Raw genomic sequence first — 3,729 nt, forward strand, 5'->3', positions numbered from 1 at the left:
CGCAGGCGAGATCCGCGCCGCCGCCCTGCCCCAGGTAACTGTCCCCGGCCCGGCCCGCCGGGCACCGAGCGCCGCTGGGAACCGGCCCGCCCCGGGCATGACAGCTGGGTACGGCCCGGCCGGGCACGCTGCGGGGTGCAGCCTAGAGAGCGCCCGGGGGCACCCGCGGGCAGGGGGGAGCTGGTACCGGGGGGCAGGGGCAGCTAGTACTGGGGGAGCTGGTACCGGGGGCAGGGGGAGCTGGTACTGGGGGGAGCACCCTGGGGGGCAGGGGGCGCTGGCACTGGGGGAGGGGGCAGGGGGAGCTGGTACCAGGGGGAGGGGGCAGGGGAAACTGGTATGGGGGGAGCACCCCAGGGGCACAGGCAGCTGGTACTGGGAGCGCTGTTTTTCTGACTCTGTCCTTGCCTCCGTCCAGGTGATGGTTTAGCAGCTGCTGCACAAGGCAGCAGCACAGCAGAGCTCGCAAAGCTGGCTCCCTGCGCCATGGTCACACACAGCAAGTTCCCCGCTGCTGGGATGAGCCGCCCGCTGGACACCAGCCTGCGCCTCAAGACCTTCAGCTCCAAGAGCGAGTACCAGCTGGTGGTGAACGCTGTGCGCAAGCTGCAGGAGAGTGGCTTCTACTGGAGTGCAGTAACAGGCGGCGAGGCCAACCTGCTGCTGAGCGCCGAGCCGGCTGGCACCTTCCTCATCAGAGACAGCTCCGACCAGCGGCACTTCTTCACCCTCAGTGTCAAGACTGAGTCGGGCACCAAGAACCTGCGCATCCAATGCGAGGGCGGCAGCTTCTCTCTGCAGAGCGACCCCCGCAGCAGCCAGCCCGTGCCCCGCTTCGACTGCGTCCTCAAGCTGGTGCATCACTACATGCCTCCTTCCCCGTGTCCCCTCCCCGAGCAGCCCGGGGGGACCCCACACCCGAAGCGTGCCTACTACATCTACTCTGGGGGCGAGAAAATCCCGCTGGTGCTCAGCCGCCCGCTCTCCTCCAACGTGTCCAGCCTGCAGCACCTCTGCCGCAAGACGGTCAATGGACACTTGGACTCCTACGAGAAGATGACTCAACTGCCAGGCCCCATCAAGGAGTTCCTGGACCAGTATGATGCCCCCCTCTAAGGAGTGCGGAGGAGGGAGCAGCACATGGCACAAGCACAAAAGCAGGGTAGGGGGCACAATGATCTACTGGAGCATGAACTTGCAGGACAAAAACAGACCCCCTTCCCCTTTGGAAAGGGAGTGGGGGGATGACCGTGAACTTAGGGGTGACCAATGGGCCCTGCCCAGCACAGAGACGTCTGCAGTTGCGTATGTGTGTTGGGGTTTGGAGCCCTCTCTCGGTAATGGCAAGAGGCTGACGTTACTTGACTAAGGATTAACATACTGAAGCTCCTGTACACAGCCTGCCTCCCCTTCTGCAGCCCAGTGAGAACTGTGTCTGTTTCTGGGGCGGTCCCACCAGATATGAGGGCAGCTGCTGGGAAGGAGACGTGCTGAACAGTTTGCAAACAACACGTGCAAGATGTGTACCTTGCAAACTGCTGTCGCTCAGCTGTGGCTCGGATCCTCTCCCCCATTTTCTGGCCACCAGGACCAAACTGAAGCTGGTCTGGTAACAAAGCCGGTCTGAAGACCGTAGAAGGAAAGCACTGGAATCCAGCTAGTGCCTGAGAACTCTTCCTCAGTTTTAAGGGGAAAGTGATTTTTTTTTTTTACCTCTCACCGCCTCCTTGTGGGTGGAAGCTCCTTTCACACCAAGCCCCAGACTTGGAGGATGCTGCCTTTTTCCCTCACTACCATTATCCAGGGGACTAAGCCTTAAACTCCATCCTCGTCCCATGGGTTGGGTTACTGCACATTACAGGCAACACTTACAATGATGGTCCAGGCTATGAATCGTGAATCCCAGTCGGGAAAGGAGCCCATCCCGATGGCACATCGGCACCAAGGAGTTTCATGTGAGCAGGACGAGCACCAACGGGATAAGTTGTTGTTAGACCGTTATTCCGAAGTGCTGCCCCATCCGGGCTTCTCCCAGAGCCTGCCCCAGCCCCTGGACTCTCCGCTTCACAGAGGGCTCCAGAAGTTGGGATTCTCTACAGTCTCTGGCTGGATCTGGGGCTGTGGGTTTGCCTGGTCCCCAGATGCACTGCTCCATGGTGGCAACCGTGGCACTGATCCCTACAGGAATGTAGCAACAACGGAGCACCCTGGAACCGGTCCCTTGGTACCCGCTGTCCCTGTCGAGGTGGGGAAGGGCAGTTGGGTTTTTCTGGTTTTTAGAGAGAGCACCATTTACAGCCCTGCCTGAATCACATCTTTTATAAAGATTCTGCCTTCACCTCCAGCCTTGAGGGCTGAGCTGAACATGCTTGAAAACTCAACATAAACCAAACTCAGAAGAAACTTTGCACATATTTATATTTATATTCAGAAAGGAAGCATTTCTGTAATTTATAATAAAGAGCACTATTTTTTAATGAAAACCCCACCTCTGGTTTTGTCTCGCGCCCCCCACCTCTGCCTGCCAGACCTTAGTGAAACACACACGGTAGACACAGCCTTCCACATGCAGCCACTGCCATTGCTTTAATGATAATGGGGTCACAAGTATCCGGTTTCAGCCCATTTTTAATGCCAGGATCTAACAATTATTCATAGCTTATGTCAGGCGAGAGCGATTCTTGAGAGCGGTGGCATTGGACAGGCCAGCCTGCAGTAGTACTGCGAGGTATTGTAAAGTACCTCGGAGCAGCTTAGATGCTGGTTTGCAAACAGGCTGCTGTGGTCGCAGCTACCCGAATCTTGCTGGCACTAAAGGGACAAGCGACTTCTATTGCCAACACTAGAGGTAATTAAACCATCTCCTAGGGAAGTCACTTTCCAGACAAGCATTAACTGCCTCCTGAGACCTATTCTGAGGCATCACTTCATGGGCATGAGCTCCAGGCCCAGGAATAAACCTGCCAGTTCAAGTAAAGAGAGGCCAGAGGATGGATCACATGCAGAGGAATTAACCCTCTGTGATCATTTCCCCCCCCCCCCCCCCACAAGAACACAGCAGCAGCCTGTGCTGAGCGAGCTGTGCTCAGGGGAGACGGTCGCGGGGCTGCCCAGGTTTGCCTGTCTGTGGGAGTTGTTCAAGGGCATAAGAGCGGCCACACTGGGTCAGACCAATGGTCCATCTAGCCCAGTGTCCTGTCTGCCGACAGTGGCCAATGCCAGGTGCCCCAGAGGGAATGAACAGAACAGGGAATCACCAAGTGATCCATCCTCTGTCGCCCATTCCCAGCTTCTGGCAAACCATGTGCTTCAGTCCCTGTGCTGTGTGCACAAGGCTGCTTCCTACAGCTCTGCCTCCTGACAGAAAAACATGGGGAGGCTCCTACTCCTCCCCACTGTGGGACCAGCCAGGCCCTCAGCCCCACCACCATCCTTGACACTTTCCATCCAGTGCAGCATTAAATCAATTCTATTTAATACCCCACTAGGTCAGTTACACACACGTCAGAGCTGCAGGAGGGCTGCAGGTTTGCAGGGTCCCCGGGCCAGAGGGCTATGGCAAGAGAGGTGTAGTGGCATAGGCAGGGCAGGGCTGCCAGGGAATTCACACAGTTGGCACTGGGGCAAGGGACCCCCCCACCACCCACTCAGCAGCACTTTGGGAGAAACTGTTTATTTTTTGGAACCAAGCCAAATGCAGGGGCCATGAAAGGTGCCCGGGTCCCCGCC

General features: G+C 57.4%; 1 protein-coding gene across 1 annotated transcript; it reads left to right on the top strand.

Annotated features, from left to right (window-relative positions):
- The first annotated feature begins 472 nt into the window (after nucleotides 1-472).
- SOCS3 (suppressor of cytokine signaling 3) lies at nucleotides 473-1,116 on the top strand. The gene has a single exon (XM_065416134.1). The coding sequence runs from the start codon at nucleotides 487-489 to the stop codon at nucleotides 1,114-1,116; it is 630 nt and encodes a 209-aa protein (XP_065272206.1). The 5' UTR covers nucleotides 473-486.
- The last annotated feature ends 2,613 nt before the right edge of the window (nucleotides 1,117-3,729 follow it).

The sequence above is a fragment of the Emys orbicularis genome, chromosome 13 (genome assembly GCF_028017835.1).
Source record: "Emys orbicularis isolate rEmyOrb1 chromosome 13, rEmyOrb1.hap1, whole genome shotgun sequence".
Taxonomy (NCBI): domain Eukaryota; kingdom Metazoa; phylum Chordata; order Testudines; family Emydidae; genus Emys; species Emys orbicularis.